We start from the raw sequence: 19,088 nt of genomic DNA, 5'->3' as shown, positions 1-19,088 counted from the left end.
TATTGGCAATGTATTACGGAAACTCTCACAATCCCATTGAAAAAGGATTATTACGATCTTGGATTTGTGCATTTTTAAAGTCTTCTGTTAAACATTTCTGTCCGTCTTCCCTCCCAAAACAAATATTGTCCCTCCCTTTTCCTGTCTCATTTACTGTCCCAGAGGTAATTGTTGCCTACAGCCCCCACCCCCCAGGCATCCTAACTCTACTCTGGCCTTAATAAACCCAGTAGTTCCTTTGACAACGTGTGACTTGAAAGCAGGAAATAATGGGCCCTAAATGCTAAATCTTTACAGGTTATTGACCTGTGGAGAGAGCGCGTATGCAGCAGGCTCTGCCATCGTTTCAGTTTCCCCTTTCTAGCCCTGTGACCATTTTGTTTCACTGCAGACACTGTAGCACCCATTTGTCAGGAACTGTGCAGCATTTCTACGGCTTCTGAACCAATTGTTCATGCCATCTTTGCGATACTGGCTCAAATACAGCAGCACCACATGATTGTCTTTTATGGCCACAGCTTGTTGTCTTTTGTTACATTTGACTACCAGGTTGCCCGGTCTTTGGTTGCTTTTTAGTGGCTGGACTCTTTTACATTGGCCGTTTCTTTTGACTGGTTCTGTTAAAAGGCATCCAGAGGCATCTGTTGGAACCGGCTTCACACAGTCATCTTTTCCCCAGGCCAAATATAAAGGCTGGCAAATGACAACCGAAAACGCCTTACTCCCCCCCACACAGCCTTCCATCCATTTCTCCTAAGCAATAAAGGCATTTACAGCACTGTAAAGACATGTCAATTGCTGTATCCAGCGGGTTTTCTGTGTCCTGCAATAGTCATGGGGGGGGCGAGGGTTCACCTCGTGGTCAGACTCTCAGATTCATATGGAAAAAACCTGCCGCCTCCCGTCCCCTCGCCAAGACCCAAATCCAATGGTTATCCCTCAGCTCCAACAGTTCAAAGAAGTGTTTATGTCCTGGAACATTCCATGACCTTCCCAGTCCAGGGGAGTGACACAGTGACTAGCTCTGGGTCTAGAGATGTTTGATATAGAAACAGTCCCCCACTAATCATGGCTACCATTTTTTGAACTGTGGATGGGACTTTTTCGGTACATTGGTGTACATTTAGGCCTGCGTTACGCACCAGTGGCCTGTCTGTGTTGGTTCAATTAACTTGGTTTGAGTGCAAAGGGAGAACTGCATCCACTCACATCAAACCCTTCAAATGAAAGCTGTCTTACCCTAACAAGCTATTTTGTTTCTGTCATTCCAACGGTCGCTTTTGAGGACAGCTGGCCCAAACTGGCCTGACCTCCGCATTAGGAGTTGGTCTCCCTCTATTGTGGAGACCAAGGCTTTTCAAATCAGGCCTCTTTGCCTTGAGGAATGGAAGTCTTCCTTGAGGAATGGCCCCTGTGTTGGCGGGAGCAGAGGGGGAACATGGGCAGCCAGCCGGACTGACTTCAGGAGGTCCCGTCCTCATTTCCTGCCACTTCACACCAGCAAAGCCCCAGTGGGTCCTCTCTCCGCTCCCCGGCCCGGCTCATGTTTCCTCCCCAAAGCTTTAAGAGGCCTTTGTGTCCGAGCGCGCCGGACCGAGGGGGAACACGCCAACATGTCATAACTTAAGAACGTCTAGCGACCCACTTCCGGAAAAAAATGGGGAGTAGGTAAAGCCGGAGAACACATGGAAACTTTGACCTCTGTGGCAGAGAGGGGGAAAGTGTTGGGGAGGAAGAGTGAAAGGTAGTTTGTAGGGTTGTGATACCAGTATCATAATATTGTTCCATGGCAAAAATTAACACACAGCTTTTTAAAAACCTGCTGTATGTAAAATATAGTGTGCTATAGCTCGGAAAATAAATAATTGACTCTGGATGACAACATAATGATGTTTTGTTTCCAACGTTTGGGCTGTTTTCCAAAAAAAGTTAAATCCGCTTCGTGTTTTGTTTCTTTACTAACAAGTATCACGATACCAGTATCGTCCCGGCCCTAGTAGTTTGGTGGGCTGGAAGGATTGGGAGGTAGGGAGGATGTGAGTTAGTGTGGCTGCTATGACAAGCAAGCAGGCAGGCAATCTGGCCTTCAAAGGCCCAGACAAGTCTGAGGCTCAGACTAGTGTACTGCCTGAACAAGGCTCTGACTGACGTCAGGACGGGGGGGGGGGGGGGCGTTATGTGGACTGAGATGCCCCTGGTCTCCCCAAGGCAAGAGCACTGAAAATAGCTTTATTGTACAGAGGAAAGAGCGAGCAACAGAGAGGGCGAGGGAGAAAAAAGCCTGTCTGTGACCTACTGGACAGACAAATTTGGTTTGCAGGCAAAATGGATTAAGAGATTTGAGCAGCAAAAAACAAGGGTGACTGATTGTGCTGAAGCGCATCCATTTTGAGGGTTTGAATTCAGAGACTGCTTTGGTGTGTGTCTGTGTGCACGCACACGCCCTCACATTCGGCAAGTCAATATTTGTCTGCTTTCCTCGTCTCTAGACATCCTCGTTCTGAGCAGTAGACCATAAAACTGTCATGTGGCCTGAAGATTTTCTGTTTTTATTTCTGTTTTCCCCCCTGCTGATAACAATATCATTGTAAACCAGCTAACCGCTCTCCCATGTCCTTATGGTCAGGATTTGCAAGGGGGAAAACAGTTTTATCTTATCTACTGTACAGTGTTTGCTTACACAATCGTGTAATTCCGAGTATCCAAGTATTTTGTCTGTCTGTCTGTGTCTGTGCTGCACGTGTCTATGAGTAGCTGTATGTCTATTTGTATAAATTACTGTATATGTTTGTTAGTCAGTGCTGTGTGCCCTTGGTCTATGTGTGTCGTGTCTGTGCGTGCGTAATACTCTTGTGTGTGCGTAACACAGTGTGTGTGTGTGTGTGTTTTGAGAGGAATCCTGGCTGCGGCCCAGGATTTTTGTCTTGGTTGATAAAAAATGTGCTGCCTGCGGTACACATCTACTTGAGCGAGGGAACACACAGTTCTGGGCTGTCCTTTCCAATTGGCAGTCTCCGTACTGTTCTGTGACTGATAAGAGGGTAGTGTAAATAAAACTGTACAGCACAGCTCGTTACCGCTGAAGGGAGAGGAGAGGGAGAGAGGAAAAAAGGGAGAGCGTGGTGTCTGTACTCATTGTTCTGACGGATGTGTGTGTGTGGGTGTGTGTGTGTGTGTGTGTGTGTGTGTGTGTTTTTTTGCACCCAGTGTACTGTCTTGCGTAACCCATTTGTGTAGGCTCACCGAACAGCCAGGCTGTGTTTTTGTTGGTTTCTGTGTTTGTCTGCTCGAATATCGCTCTCTCGCTCTCTCACTCTCTCTCTCACATATATATATTCATTCGATCTGCCCCCTTTCTCTCGTGCTCTCTCTCTGCCTCTCCACAAAAGGAACAAACTGCATCTTCTGTCTGAGAAGTGCAGTTGAATGGCATAGTTATGCGATCACATTGAGGGTAGGCTGTGTCTGATGCGGTGCGGATGGGCTCCGTTAGATTGGGTTAGCACAGACACATCGTGGGGTGGGCTACTGGCACTTCCAATCAGGGGTACCCCCCCCCTTACAAAAACACACGCTGTAGACCTCCCACCGCGACCACTCTTCGCTCAGCTTGAGTTCCCCCCCCACCTCCCTCCAATCTGTGCCGTGACTTTGACTTAATAATAATTTGGTAGGTGCCTATATTTGTCCTATTTCACACATGTACACGTGTGTATTGTATGCCTGTTTGAATTGGAAATGTGTTTGTTTTTTTGCATATCCCATCTCCCTAAGGAGAAGGAGGCTTCCTCTTGCCACGGCTGCCACGCAAGGCCATAAACAAAGTGTTCTGTTTCTTTTGAAACACAAAAAAAATCTCGTTGCCAAAATATGTTGTGCAATATTACAGAGGAGGAAGCAAAAAGGGTCCGTCAGTGGCACGTGGCACAAACCCCCACTCCCCCTCCTTTTCCCTGGGTTATTCGAAGCAACAGTTGTGCAAGGCCCATTATGTCAGGTTAGGGCCCGGTTGTGACAACTTGAAGGAGGGAGGCCAAGGAGGGAGGAAGCAGGGGTTGTTAGAGAACAATTATTTTATAGCCACTTCTTTCTTTCTCTCTCTGGAGAGGCAGGCAGTTATTTTGAGCCGCAGAGTTGGTGCTTCCACGGCACTACCCGGGGCTGAGGGGGAGGGGGGGGGGCACTGTGCCAGGCAGGAGTTTTTCTCTCACCTCTTCTCTGTCTGGCTACGAGATGCCTTCTATTGATAAAAAAAAATAAGTAAGAAAGGGAATGAAAATGTATCACTTTAATTTGGGTTAGTGTTTTTCAGTGGCCTCCTGAACAGGTCCTGCCTGCCAGCTGGGTGGCTGGCTGACTGGGTGCTGTGACCCCTCTAACGGTCCTCCTCCCCACTCAGACAGTAATGACCCACACCAATAAGGTGCCACGGAGGTTTTGTCCACATAAAGACACGGGCGTCACGCCGCCACTTCCTCTAAGGATTTATGTCCATGTGCCGGGGTGTACACTTCAGCCTCCCTGGGGAGCGGTTAGTATTGTGCCATTTGTGGGGCCCCGGTTCACTAAGTCTGCGCTGTGCTGGATCCCCCCAGGTAAAGATTGAATTGGCTCATGGCCCCTTTTAGTGAGGACTGCTCATGGTTACAGTACATTGAATGAAGCTAGCAGTCAAAAAAGCATTATAGTCAATGCTAGGGCCAGGAGTTTTTCTAGACCAGTGGTCGGCAACAGGTGAACGGCGGGCCAAAACTCACATTTTTGGTCAAAAGACACTAAAATCTCTAAGAATTCAGCTGAAAAGGATTTTATTCTATTGTATTCCCTCAAATAAAATAAACATTATCATGTCTCAATGTAATCAAGGTATGAAATTATTGTATTTGAAAATCATCTCTTTTTGGCCTTTAATTATGGTCATTTTACAAATTATTATAATTAAGTTCCTGCCTCCAGACCATCCTCAAATTGTCCGGCAGCTGAATCTAATTGCCTACCTGTGTTCTAGACCATGTGACCCAACCAGGAAAGACTCCTGACCCTATAATATCCAATAATCTCCATTGGGCTCTGGAAGAAGCAGGGCTAGCTGATTTTTATTAATGCAAATTTTAAATGTGATATTCTGTCTATCTCACCTGAACACGGTTCCCTCTCCAAAGGTTAAGTATCTTTTAACGGACAAATTGTGCCATATGTTCAACTCTGCATTAAACATCCCTGGCCATACGTTGCCTTAAAATATGCAGAAAATCAAGGGTATTACTTTGGCAAGTTTTTTTCTACTGAAGTCTATATTTCTGTAGAAGAAATGGCTATAGGAACTAATGCCTTGTGCTGTGAGTGTGTGAAATGACAGTTAAGGTCTAGTACAATAACTCAAACAGTTACATAAGTTACATAAGTAACTGGCAAATGTACAACTCCATCTTGTCCATCATGCCTCAGTGTAACTTGTCTTCCTCAGACTAACAGTGTAGCTGTTTTGTAATAGTGTTGCGAAACCGACACCCAGTTTCTCTCCATCTCGGAGACCAAAAAAAGTTATGAGAATTAACTTCCTGTTTTGATTTGCTGCTGCTGCTGCCGGAGGGTGTCGTAACCCTTGGAGACGATGCCAAGAACAGAACAACCAAGGTCTGGTTTAGGGTTCTCATTGTCCTGGGATCAGGACCACACAGGAACACCGAACACACCTGTTTGATATCTGGGTGGAGCAGGACAGCGAGTTAGCGAGCCTTGACGTGCTCCCATAGCACCCCTTGTTTGTGTTTTGATAAATACCTCTGCTCCTCATGCTGCACTCATACAGTTCAATTCAATAAATATTATTTTGTTATTGCCCCTGGCTGGGGAATAAATCAAGTTTATTGAACTGAATTGGATTGTAGAAGTGCAGTGTGAAGAGAAGAGGCCCAACGTTGGCACATGTTCCCATACTGCACTAATAAAGCTGCTCAGACACAATGGCTCATGTAATATTCAGTGCTATGTCAATACCAATTTTCAAAAATCGGAACATCACTTATACATGAGTTTGCTTGTTACAGGTGTGTGGGAATTGTTTTTTATGATATCTTTAAAAGAAAAACCTGCACTCTGCTCTGCTCTTGGCAGTATCAGTTTGTTAATTTAAATACATGTTTTCACTACACCAAAATGGTATGGCTGTTCCGAAGGCTATGTAGCACTACCCCACATGCTGTACTACGCAAGTAGAGTTAAGCCAACTACACTGTAGGAACCATATTATGTCATCCTACATAACTACTGCTGTACACACCTTTTTCTATTCATATACGGTCTATAAACACCCATCCATATTTCACACCCTCCTGTCTCCTCTCCTGTGTTGCAGCTGGTGAGAAGGCCATTGTCTGTGACCAGTGTGGGGCCCAGTTCCAGAAGGAGGATGCTCTGGAGGCTCACAGACAGATCCACACATGTAAGAACACAGCCCCCCCCCCCCCCCCCATCTGCTTCAATAAGGCTTTGCACATGTTCCCCCATCACTCTGTGTGTTAGGGAGATTGTGATCTCTTTCAAACAGTTGCTCCACTCCCACCATGGTCTTGTACACCCATCTATGTCTGTGTCTGTTGTGCAAGTGTCTACAGTATGCTCTTGAGCTTAAAGTTTGAACCAATTCAGGTGAAACAGGTCAGATATGGCCCAAAAAAAACACATCAATTTTAGTGTGCCTAAATGGTCTGAAGTATATTGAGTAACGTCTAATGCTAGTTGACCTTAATGATAGTTGACTCATTATTAAGTCTTAGTAGTTTTTACACCACTGTGTGTTTACAATAGGTGATGTATTATGGCGCTTGCCGCTGACCGAAGCAGAAAGACTCAGCGGTGAACATATCCACATGCATGGCTTCTGGCATAAAGCCGAACCCCCCTGAGTTATGTTTATAAGCCGGTTGGCTCGCGCCACAGTGGCCAGTGGAAGGTGAGGGTCTGGAATCTTCTCTGGCACACGGGCTCCCTCAGCCTGATGACACAGCCTGGATGCCAGAGAGGGGGAAGGGAAGAGACACCCAGGCCTGGGACCTACCGTCCACTGGATGGGACTGGATCATATCAGGCCTTTTAATAAAGCAGTGGTAATGAATACGGGACTGGACGGTGGGGGTGGGGGGGGGGGGTGCCTTTCACTTGGCAAGCCAGTCTGGTTTATCAGCGACAGGAGGATGAGGATGGCGACGTCTTTCCAGCAGATTCCAAAGATCACTCACTCATATATGGCTGACTGGGGTTTCCCTCCGCTCACAGTGTGTTGATCCACCGCCGCTTGATGCTGTGGGAAGGGTGACTAGGTGTGTTGTGACTGTTGGACTCCAGAGTGTGTCAGATGGGTCGCAACCTCTGGTGTGTAGCATTGATGTGTGTGACCCGCGGTTTACTGGGTTACAGCCATTCTGTCACTCCACACTTATGTGACTGGCCAAACAAACAACAAGCCATCCTCTTTCAGGACTATGGACTGGCAATGTGATCCAAGCAATGTTCTCCTGTCACTATATCAACCTCAATGTCTTCCCAAGTGATACATTTATCTCTTCCTTTTTTTTTCTCAAATGAAAACTTTTTCAGTAGATATAGTTTTGTTGTACTCATTGAGAGTTAGCCATTGTTAGGGTGATGTTACTCAACCTGCAGGGAAGTCATGCTCTGTTTTGTATTCAAAATGGGGGGGAGCTCCTCTGTGTACTGCAGTAGAAAAATACCCAAACAGAATCAGGATGGACTATGTGACACCCCGTATCATGGAGGCATTGACACGTCTCATCCAAGCCTGACTCGAACAACTTTCCGGAGCAATCTTGTTGGCCCCACATTTTTTGACACTCGTGTCTCAGAGCTAGCCCCACTTGAGCAGGCCCCCTATTTGACAGCGGCTGGGGCCTCCGGAGCGGCATTGACCAATTCGAGGGTCCCGGAGTGAAGAGGGGTTAAACAAGGCTAATGATTGGACAGGCATACCAGCAGGAAGGAATGCAGCTCTAAATATAGCATTCCAGTCTGGTCTAGAAAAATGGGCAGCACGACTTGTCTTCCTGCCAGGTATTGGAACAGCAGTGAGGCCAGTCTCCCCCGAGGCCCGCCAGGCTTATATTTTAAAATGTGCTGTAACGCATGGCTAGGCTGATACGCTGGCTCCATCCCTCAATATGCTCACCCATATGCTTAGCTTTACTCAGTTTACTAGCTCTGGAAAATGGGTTGTCACCTTATTCTGTTTGTGTGCAGCTCTGTGTATGCCTGTGTGGCAATACATAACTTACTGTACACTGTCAGGAAGGGGATTACTCATACTAGAAACCGTTCAGAACAACGTTTCCATTAAGCATGACTCATGTAAGGTGAGATTGAGAGGTGACTGAACGGTGAGGAATCCCTGTTCTGTTTACTCTCACTCTGCTATACAGAAATGTTTGAATGACTCAAAGTTCACAATGAGATGTAATATACACCTTTTTCAAAGTAAGAAAAGTGCTCCTCTGAGAGCTGCTGTGTCCATCCAACCCCAGAGAAAACAGTTACTTAACAGCTAGAGATTTCTTCCTCCCCACTCACCTTCTACCCCCTCGGTCCACAGTCCGGTGGTTGTGTGACTGTGTCGCACCCGCTATGTAAATAGTTAATGGCCGTCGACATGGAGGTGGTGTTTAGGATGACGAGAGTTTTACGTGGCGCTGTAAACGTCCGGGTCTCAGACTCCTGCTGACAGAGAGGGTACAGAAGGGCAGAGAGCGAAGGCCTGTTCCCCTCGCACAGTCATCACACCCCCCCCCCACATCTGAAATACTGAAATACTTTTTTTTACATGTGCACCGTACACTCTAAATTTTGAATGTAAGACTTGAAATAAGAATATTGTTTTATAAAGATAATATTAGTTATTGTGCAATTGGAGACCTATTATTTTCCTTTGTAATGACTGTAATAATAATGAAATATAAAACACTGTTTTTGCACAGGGGTCGAACACCAGACCGAGGAAAACATAGGAGGGGGAAACATTGTTGACCATCAAAGCCAGATGTTATCTGAGCGGCTGCTTGGCAGCAAGGGTTGTTGTTCTCAAATGACAATATTTGGCCCTGAAGTCATGCCCATTTCTGGGTAATGCTGCTCTTTCAATGGGCACTATTGTGGCATCCCTTCTGGCCAGTTGACGTCAGAAGTATCAGCTGCCACGGTGCTTGTTTAACTGCTCAGACTCACACTGCTTGTGAAACAGGCTTTATATTTAGTGTTACTTGGTATGTGCTTAGGTTATATCCCTGTGCATGCATGTACATTACTCCGAACATGCACAGCATGAACACCATGAATGTATGTGTTCACGCAGTAGGTTACTGCCCTGGTCTGGCTTACTTCCTTTTGAAGGGCAGCCAAACCCAACTCCCGCCTTCGGAAAGCATTCTGACCCCTTGACTTTTTCCACATTTTATGTTACAGCCTTATTCTGAAGTTGATTTAAATGTTTTTTTTCCCTCAATCTACACACAATACCCATAATGATGAAGCAAAACCTCCCCAAAAAAGATTTCAAACTGAAATATCACATTACCATAAGTATTCAGACCCTTTAGGTTTTCATCAAGGATCTCGATGTACTTTGCTCCGTTCGTCTTTGCCTCGATCCTGACTAGTCTCCCTGCTGATGGAAAAACCTCCCCACAGCATGATGCTGCCACCATCATGTGTCACTGTAGGGATGGTGCAAGGTTTCCTCCAGACATTCAGGCCAAAGAGTCCAATCTTTGTTTCATCAGACTAGAGAATCTTGTTTCTCATGGTCTGAGAATGGTCTGAGAATCTTTAGGTGCCTTTTGGCAAACCCCAAGCAGGCTGTCATGTGCCTTTTACTGGGGAGTGGCTCTAGGAAGAGTTAAAAATGATGGAGGCCACTGTTCTTGGGGACCTTCAATGCTGCAGAAATGATTCCCCAGATCTGTGCCTCAACGCAATCCTGTCTCGGAGCTCTACGGACAATTCTTTCAACCTCGTGGCTTGGTTTATGCTCTGATATGCACTGTCAACTGTGGAACTTTATATAGACAGGTGTGTGCCTTTCCAAATCATGTCCAATCAATTGAATTTACCACAGGTGGAATTCAGTCAAATTGTAGAAGCATCTCAAGGATGATCGATGGAAACAGGATGTACCTGAGCTCAATTTTGAGTGTCATAGCGAAGGAGCTGAATACTTATGTAAATAAGGAATTTCTGTTTTAAAAAAATTATAAAAATGCAAAAAATTCTAAAAACCTGTTTTCACTTTGTCATCATGGGGTATTGTGTGTACATTGCTGTTGAATTTGTTTTTTTAAAATCCATTTTAGAATAAGGCTGTAACTTAACAAAATGTGGAAAGATTCAAGGGTCTAAATACTTTCCGAAGGCACTGTATATCACCTCTAGTATAGCTCCGGAGGGTTCCATCTCCACCTCACAAGTCACTGGTGGAATCACATTATAGCACCTGACATTGATCATTTAGCAACACGCTTGAACGACACACCCCTCTCACACAAGACACATCTTAATGGTTTGAACTAGGAGGAGAGAGATTCCATGTCCTGACTTTTGAGCTTGATGACGTAATATGAGTGCCATCAATGCATCTACATCTGCACTGTCAGTTTTTGCCCCCCTCTAGAATTGGGCGCTCTTGCCGTTCATGCAAATTATCCGAATGTCACCACCTGGCATTGGAAGCTCATCTGATTTTGTCCAAGTTTGGAAGCGAAGCAGGAGGTTTTTACTTGTTTTCTCCCCAATTTTGTGATAATCCAATTGGTAGTTGCAGTCTTGTCTCATCGCTGCAACTCCCGTACGGACTCGGGAGAGTCGAAGGTCGAGAGCTGTGCATCCTCCGATACACAACCCACCCAAGCCGCACTACTTCTTGACACAATGCCCACTTAACCCGGAAGCCAGCCGCACCAATGTGTCAGAGGAAACACAGTGCACCTGGTGACCGTGTAAGCGTGCACTGCGCCCGGCCCGCCACAGGAGTCGCTAGTGCGCGATTGTGACAAGGACACCTCTGCCGGCCAAACCGTCCCCTATCTCGGACGACGCTGGGCCAATTGTGCGCCACCCCACGGGTCTCCCGGTCGCTCCTCAGTGAAGATCCCTAAATAATAGAAGGGACTACCCCTCCTTTTCTATCCCTCCCCCCCCTTTCCCTCCCCTCCTTTTTAAGTCTTGTGTTACAGGGAAAATATGCTAAACATTTTGGAGAGGCAACAGTGGGTTTAGCCGGTGGGAACACGGCGTGACTCCAGCGACCGGGCCACAGAGTAAACAGTTTCTTTCTCAAGACAGAAATAGTTTGGACAGTGAGCGAGAGAAAAGGGAGGACAACACGCCTGTGTTATGGCACAGGGAGAAAATAAACCGAGGCCTCTTTCCTTCTTTCTCTCGCTTTCCCTCCCACCCCTACTTTGTTTTTCTCTCCCACATCTGAAAATGTTCACACTGGTGGCCTCCCAATCAGTCCCCACACACACCCTTCCCACGTGACTCTCCTAAATTGGACCGTTGCCACCGGTGCACAAGGGTCACGTCAAAAGTGTTGATTATCTCAATCACATTAGGCGAATGGGAGCGTCTGTTTAGCATTTAGTTAATTGTGACGTTATTAAGTTGTCAGTGAGCATTAGAGCCACAATGGATAGTGCGTGTGTGTGCTCCCCACATAGCCTTGGTATGAAGCGTTTCTGTTTGCCTGAAAGATCTTAAATTCTGGTGTGTTTATGTGGAAATCAAGGTTTGAATAAATGGATGTATTACCACACTGACATTAACCACGTTTATTCAGCACAAAAAGAAATAGTAACTGGCGGTGCATGAAGGTTATTGGGTAGCGTTTCATTTTTGATTGTCGCGTTAGCGTCATGAATGCCCCCCTGCTGCGGTCATCAGGTGCGCAGTAATGCTGATGAGCATGGCTAGACGCTAGCCACCATATTTCACTAGCCATTCATTATTGAGCAAGCTGTCCTTCACTCCGGCAGATTACCCATTTGTCTGTCTGACTCCCTCCCGTGGAGGGCACTCAGGGTCGACGCAGGTATCGTATTGTAAACCACAGTGGAGTGCACTTGTAGCAAATGTCTTTGTCCCTTCGTAGTACCCTATTGAGGCATAGTTGTCATAAAAGTGTACTGTGTATGTATTGTGTAGATTGTTGTGTCCTTATAAACCACTATGAATTGCACGGACACTTTTGGCTGATGTAATAGTATTTGTCCCCTGTTTGGTCATCAGGTGTAATGCAGAGATATGTGTCCTTGTGAGACCCAGAGTGACAGTTGATGTGATGACTGTCCGTCACTGTAGAGAGGCTGGGATTGGTCCCCTTGATGGTCCTTCCTCCCAGGTGATGCCTAGTTCCCACCGAAGGTCACAGGGTTCAGAGGGAGGGATACTGTATCTCCTAAATATACCACAAGAATGGGCTCACCCAGACTGACCCCCTTCTGATTGAAAGAGGAGAATCTCCTTTTGATGTTACTGGTAATCAGAACTCAACCATTCCCATTTTGTTTTCACCTTCTCTAGTTTTGCCCAGTCTTTTTTCATTCATCATCCTGTGTGAAAGCTCTTGATAAGTGAAAAGACTGAAAGCAAGTGAGAAGTTTAACAGGTGACATAGGCCAAGCATTGAAACCCAAACCTCCCACTGTCCCAGTTAAAACATTTGTGCTATGCAGTATGGGTAACATTTGCTAAAGTGCAGTTAAAGAAATCTTTCAGCTGACTGTCTGTCTGAATCTGTGTTATTGCAGTTGCCTTGGGCCATTACTCTTCTCTATTTTTGTAAATGATTTGACACCGGTCTTACAAGATGCTAGAATGACTATGTATGCAGATGATTCCACTCTCTACATGTCAGCACCCAAAGCCAGTGAGGTCACTGACATTCTAAATAAGGAGTTAGTCGGTACCAGAATGGGTGATTTTTAATAATGCACTGGTCTTAAATACATCTACAACTAAAAGCATTGTATTTGGTTCAAAACAGTCTCAGACCTAAATCTCATCTGGAATTGTGTAAAAAGTGTGTGACCATTGAGCAAGTTGAGGAAGCTGAACTTTTCATGGGCTCCCGAGTGGTGCAGTGGTATAAGGCACTTCATCTCAGTGCTAGAGGTGTCACAACTGGCCGTGATTGGGAGTCCCATAGGGCGGCGCACAACTGGCCCAGCGTCGTCCGGATTAGGGTTTGGCTGGGGTAGGTCATCATTGTAAATAAGAATTTGTTCTTAACTGACTTGCCTAGTTGAATAAAAATAAATAAACTCCTTGGTATAACATTGGATGGTCAAATATCATAGTCAAGTCATATTGACAAAGTTGTTGTGAAGATGGGTTGGGTATGTTTGTTCTAAAAAATAGTTATGCGTTTTTTGACACATCAAATGCACTAGTTGTTCAGGCTCTGGTCTTGTCCCATCAAAGGAAGACCCAGCAAAGCTGCAACTGGATCAAAAGTGAGCAGTACGTCTTGCCCGTAACTGCACATATAACAGATGTCCAGCAAAGACGCAAAGTCTCGTCACCAGTGTAACAGATGTGATTGTACTTTGTAACTCTGTCCAGCCAGTCGAGGCCAGTTGACGGATGTTTATTCGCTTGCGTGTCAATATCAGACGGGTCATTTTGTAATCAAACATCATAACCGTGACAAAAATGGTACAAAATACAACAAACGTAAGTACCTGACGATAGACACAAGGAAGCACATTAGATGTGCAGGACAACCATATGTTGATGGCTGTAGATTTGTGATTGGTCTGTTAGCATGGAAATATCAGACTGGGAAGAATTTAAGTTTGCGGTCTCCCTCTATCTGCATGTATGACCAATGGCATAACACCTTACTGATATGTAAATTCATTCAACAAATAGGAATACATAAACATCAAAAACATATTTCTGCAGTGTCAAGTGAAACATAACTAACCCTGTAACGCATATACAGAACTAACATCAACAAAATGCAGGCCAGTCTTTCCAGGTTGAGGCGACTTAGCTGCTTCTCTTCTAGTTTTTATGAGAAGTATTACTGTAATGAAAATTCCAGATTGTCAGCATAATCAAATAACATTCAGCTCCGACACCCATAGATACCTCACAATACATGCCACCAGGGGTCTCTCCACAGTCCCCAAGTCCAAAACGAATATAGCAACACACTGTATTATACAGAGCCACGGTCGCATGTCACTCCCTTCCATCTCCAATTACTCAAGCAGACAGCAGAATTACCTTTAAAAAAAAGATGAAAGGTCTCTTGGAACGGCGGGGACTGGGAGGGGACACACACAGACACACTCTAACACACACCAGTTTTTTTTTTGTTGTATTCTTTATTTTGTTTGAATATCGTTGTATTTGTAATGTGTGTGACTGTCCTTGTCTGTCAGTGTACCAGTGTGTTGTGTTTTTTCAGGACCCCAGGAGGAGTAGATGCTGCTTCTGCAAAAGCTAATGGGGATCCAAATAAACAAATACATATTTTAATAGTGGATCTATCAACCTCTTCTGCAGCCCTAAAAGGCCTTAAACTCAACGCTCCTCTTCTCTCTGCTCTCCTAGACAGAACTTTTTTTTCTCCCTCCATCTCGCTCACTCACTTCCCAAAATAAGAAGTGTACAAGTGGTCTGAGTCAGTGACCAAATTAAATCAAGTGCAGACCTAGACTATGGTCTCTTCTTCTTCTCCCTGTTTTTTTTCTCTCTGCTCCCCTCTCCAAACAAATTTTTTCCCCTGATAGGATATAAATGAGTTTTCCAGGCGTAGGGATGCCGGCCTGATAGATACCATGCGGTGGAACGGCGGCAGGCCAACACCCAGAAGTAATCATCTGCCGTGGCAGGAATGTTTAGCCTTTAGGCCAAGTGTAAATTCCCACAATGAGTTGTGCGTTTATTGACTGTGCCTCGTGCATTTTGAGGCGTCTATGCGAGGGGCAGTGTGTGTGAGTGTGCACCGACACAGCTTCCTTCCACCGCCTACCCCAGCCAGTGAGAAGTACCCAACTGGGCCTCTCCGTTCTCTAGCCTCTGGGTCACGGCTTAGAAGGTGTCGTGGTGGCATTGTGGCATCACCACGGGAACATGGGGAACAACACAGTTTTGGGGGTAGTGAAGGGAAGAGCCTGTTGTAGAAGGGGGAGATCTGGCAGCAAATTGGGATATCAGAATCCGTTTGGCGGAGCAGTCGGGGAGAATCGCTCGGTGCGAGCGGGCTTTATGGCACATTGTTGGCGAGAAAGTTTCGTAGGAGAGATTATGGACTCCCGGAGGTTCGGCGATTCACGCTCCGTAAAAGAAAGCCAGCAGGAAGCTGGAGAAGCTGGGCAATCTGGACGCCAAACCCCCTCGCTCTCGGAGATGTCTCTCAGCACGTTACAATATGACCGCAGCAGCCCATCCTGTCTCCAACACGCATTATCTCCCCCAGATTTAACATTCACAACACTGTAGCCTGGCTGTCTTCCTGTTTGTTTCGGTTTACCACCTTGAAATATGCCTGCCACATATTACCCTTGTGGCGTGGGGGCTTTGAATAGGGAAGGTTTTGCCGGAGAAGGAACAGAGGCCTGGCCATCACAATAACCAAGGCCCTTTTGTCCACAGCGGTATTGGGAGTCAATTTTCCTGCAGAATTAGATTTGAGCCGTTTGAGGATTCTTTAGAAGCGTTTCATCGTGTAAAAAAAAGTGACGCAAGAGGCCACATTTAATTTACAGTGCAAATACTTTTCGATTAGCACAGAAGGAATTGGTAGAGGAGAGATGGGGGTTGACTTGCTTTCTTTTTTTGTTGTCGCCACAGAAAGAGGAGAGGGGGTTTGAAATGGCTCTTCTGTTATTTAATTGTGAAGCGGGGAGATTAGTGTGAGCACTTCCAACCTTTCACCCCGCACAAAGGAACCATCAGATCTGGTTGCCTAGTGACATGAGTTTCACACTGGCCAATTTAGCCGCTCACCGTCGCTCGCTACCTGTGTTCTGTGAAAGGATGGTGTGTGGTGTGTGTGATTACACAAACCTTAGCTCCCCCCGGCCAATCGACTGGACTCTAATGGCGCGAGGAGCAATACAAATTAAGATGGCCGCAGCATCCTCTCTTTGTCCATCTCAACAAATCATATAAAAGTTAATGTCCCCGGAACAATGACATTCAAAAGCCAGTTTAGGCTTGGAGAATGCTCAGCTGCAGACCAGGGGGGAGCACCAAGGTATGTCCATCTCCAATGTGCACTGCACAATCAAAGTGCACTTAACAGTGTCATATTGATTATGGTGGCTTAACCTCGGTAAATCTCTACTCTGTGTTGGCATTAGGCCCATAGACTCAGTGAGATGGGCCGCTCTTCAAGCCAGATGTGCTTTTCCTATTAAATCATATTACTGTGACTCGGAATTATGGGTATTGCTGGCGTTTGTCAAAGTCTGACAAAATGCTGTGTGACTGGAGTGACTCAGGATCATAGCCTAAATCTCTCACAGAAATGCTGTGGACTGCAGTGACTCAGGATCATAGCCTAAATCTCTCCCAGAAATGCTGTGGACTGCAGTGACTCAGGATCATAGCCTAAATCTCTCATAGAAATGCTGTGGACTGGAGTGACTCAGGATCATAGCCTAAATCTCTCATAGAAATGCTGTGGACTGGAGTGACTCAGGATCATAGCCTAAATCTCTCATAGAAATGCTGTGGACTGGAGTGACTCAGGATCATAGCCTAAATCTCTCACAGAAATGCTGTGGACTGGAGTGACTCAGGATCATAGCCTAAATCTCTCACAGAAATGCTGTGGACTGGAGTGACTCAGGATCATTAGCCTACATCTCTCACAGAAATGTGGTGGACTGGAGTGACTCAGGATCATAGCCTAAATCTCTCACAGAAATGCTGTGGACTGGAGTGACTCAGGATCATAGCCTAAATCTCTCACAGAAATGCTGTGGACTGGAGTGACTCAGGATCATATCCTAAATCTCTCACAGAAATGCTGTGGACTGGAGTGACTCAGGATCATAGCCTAAATCTCTCACAGAAATGCTGTGGACTGGAGTGACTCAGGATCATAGCCTAAATCTCTCACAGAAATGCTGTAGACTGGAGTGACTCAGGATCATAGCCTAAATCTCTCACAGAAATGCTCTGACTGTTTTTTGTTTTTGTTTTTTTGACGAGAGTCTGACAGAAACGGAAGCAGAGAGAGTGGAATGTGGAGGCATTGTACCTCAGAGGAAAGGACTAGTTTTCCCTCGATGGCGGATGACAGTGCAAAGTGGGAACTCAGGTGGGACCCATTACTCCCATGGAGGGCCTGGTTCTTATCAGTTAATAGAAGATTTCAGAGGAGCAGGATTGTTTTGATAGATGGAACCTGGTCAGGCCTTGAACAAGTCACAGAAACCCCACAAAATGAAATGGCGCTAAAGCTAGATAAAGGCTCAGTGTTAATTCCTGAAAAGGAAGGGGAGGGGTACATTTTCTGTGTTTGTAGGTGAAATTGTGTTTTTTTCTTTTCTGTGTCAAGAATGTTGTCAGATGGTTATTCTGGTGTTTGGAAATCCTAACTGGCTGGATAAGGGCTTTGTCTATTTGCACAGGTGTTGGCTTTGTGAGTGAGTCAGCGCTTCTACCTGATTATCCATTCCTCTAGAATGCTGTACATTTAATTAGCAATTTTGTGGGGCTTGTCATTACTGGTAAACCTTTGATCTGGGTTCTTAATTCAATATAGCCTCGTTTGGTCCAGTTTCAACTCCTATATGTCACTGCTACTTTTCCTTTTATTTTTTACTTCATCTGGAATCCACAGCATCAAAGAAGAAATAGGGAAAGTAAGAGAAAAAAAATCATTTGAAGACTGTGCTCTAAGTTAGTTTGGCTCATTAACTCGGTTTAGTGTAATTCTGGTCCGTCTAGTTTGGTCAGTTTATCATGGGAAATTAGAGGGTGTTAGCTAGTGGCTCACTGTGTTTAGTTTCATTTCTAGACTATGAATGCCTGTTGGTGTGTCCATTCTGGCCCCAATTGATCCCCCAGCCAGGAGGGAGAGAAACAGCCCCCCCCCACCATGGAATTCCGAGGGCTGGAGTGAAGTGGTGGTGGGGGTTCAGTCTAGAGGCCCCCCTTCCAGGGCCCGGTGTCCGTTTACAGTCCGACCACACGGCCCGCTGACCACTGCTCCTGGAATGTGATTGATTAGGTGGTATTTGGGCCTTTGAGGACCTTTCAGCGGCTTAGGGGTCAGGGTTCATCTCCTCCACAAATCTGCTTCCTTTTGTACAGTGGCGCGCCAGGAGAGAAGCCTCACAAAAAACTTTTTTCTCCCTCTTCTTCTTTATCTTCTTCTTCACCCTGTGAAAATGGGGGAGGGAACATCAATTTAAGCCGCTCTTAAACCAAGCGAATTGGTCTTAAATTCAAAGGGTGCTTTTCTTTTAAACGTTATTGACAGAAAATCTCTAAAACAAAATGTGGAATTTAAGGCTGAGTTACCAGGCCGCACAAGCACAAAAACTGTTATGGAACGTTTTTAACAGCAATGATATTGAGCCTTAGTCTTTTAAGATGAATATTTTCAAAGATAAGAGCTGACATAAAACATCTAAAAACAAACTTTGTGAATTTCCAATAGTCGGATTGCCGTTTAATTTGATAGCAGTTTATTCTGAAAGTTCTCTGAGATCATACTCTCCTCACCCAAGCAAAATGTTCCTCTCCAAAAGCAAGTCCAATTTATTTAATGCTTTAGAGAAGAAGGCGGAATTGGTTTGGCCATTTGCTGTCTTAACACAAGTGGAAGGAAGAGGCCTGTAATCCTTTGATGTGCAGTCGGTCGGGGCTCAAGATGACAGTGCAATTCAAAAAATGTGCCAATCCTTGGCCCTCAGGGGCCAGCCTTTGTAGTCACAGGACCTGGATTATACTTTAACCCTAGGCTAGGGCTCGGGGCCAGGTGAAAGGGCACAAGTCTTAAAAAAATAACAGTTCACACCAGAATGAAAGGCCTGTCCACTTACTGGTTAGGTTCC

At 45.6% G+C, this 19,088-nt stretch overlaps 1 protein-coding gene across 3 annotated transcripts in view; it reads left to right on the top strand.

Annotated features, from left to right (window-relative positions):
* The window catches only part of LOC110537608 (zinc finger and BTB domain-containing protein 16-A), a 121,972-nt gene that overhangs the window by 68,674 nt on the left and 34,210 nt on the right, over positions 1-19,088 (top strand). For all 3 annotated transcript variants that reach the window (XM_036937566.1, XM_036937568.1, XM_036937567.1), the window contains exon 4: positions 6,359-6,445. In XM_036937566.1, the coding sequence (XP_036793461.1) occupies positions 6,359-6,445 (87 nt within the window). The remainder of the gene's footprint in view (positions 1-6,358; positions 6,446-19,088) is intronic.

The sequence above is a fragment of the Oncorhynchus mykiss genome, chromosome 12 (genome assembly GCF_013265735.2).
Source record: "Oncorhynchus mykiss isolate Arlee chromosome 12, USDA_OmykA_1.1, whole genome shotgun sequence".
Taxonomy (NCBI): domain Eukaryota; kingdom Metazoa; phylum Chordata; class Actinopteri; order Salmoniformes; family Salmonidae; genus Oncorhynchus; species Oncorhynchus mykiss.
The sequence above is the reverse complement of the archived record's forward strand: the minus strand, read 5'-3'. Positions and strand labels throughout refer to the sequence as shown.